The 426-nt window shown below is 39.2% G+C and overlaps 1 protein-coding gene across 1 annotated transcript in view; it reads right to left on the bottom strand.

Annotated features, from left to right (window-relative positions):
- The window catches only part of LOC121387117 (multiple epidermal growth factor-like domains protein 10), a 21,332-nt gene extending 21,135 nt beyond the window's left edge, over positions 1-197 (bottom strand). Inside the window, exon 1 of the mRNA XM_041518141.1 lies at positions 165-197. Within this exon, the coding sequence (XP_041374075.1) occupies positions 165-197 (33 nt within the window). The remainder of the gene's footprint in view (positions 1-164) is intronic.
- Positions 198-426: the final 229 nt, after the last annotated feature.

The following is a 426-nucleotide window of genomic DNA, read 5'->3' as shown; positions in this document are numbered from 1 at the left end:
TTCATTCGAATACGAGACGAGGGTAGTAATATATGATAAGTTTTTATTTGTGCAAATACTGTTTAGTGGTCACAATAAATTAAAATACTTTTATTCAGTGTACAGCAAGGCACATTACAGGCTGAAAACAAAATTTGTTAACTATGAAATGCTCATGCGAATACCTGCGGAAATGAAGCTTTGTAGAGTCGGACCATTATAGAACCTTATTATGTTTACCCCCAAGGGTATTATTTTACTTGTATTTGACAGGCGCCTGTATGTCAGGGAAATATGGCTTGGGTTGTAGCTACACCTGTCACTGTGACGCTGTCAACTGCAATGACATCACAGGCTGTGCTGGTAGTTGCCAGGAAGGATGGTCTGGACCAAGATGTACAACAGGTAAACTAATTCGCTGATGACTGCTAGTATCTGTGAAATGAT

This window comes from Gigantopelta aegis, chromosome 13 (genome assembly GCF_016097555.1).
Source record: "Gigantopelta aegis isolate Gae_Host chromosome 13, Gae_host_genome, whole genome shotgun sequence".
In the NCBI taxonomy this organism is placed as follows: domain Eukaryota; kingdom Metazoa; phylum Mollusca; class Gastropoda; order Neomphalida; family Peltospiridae; genus Gigantopelta; species Gigantopelta aegis.
Note: the sequence above shows the minus strand (reverse complement) of the source record. Positions and strands in the feature narration are given on the sequence as shown.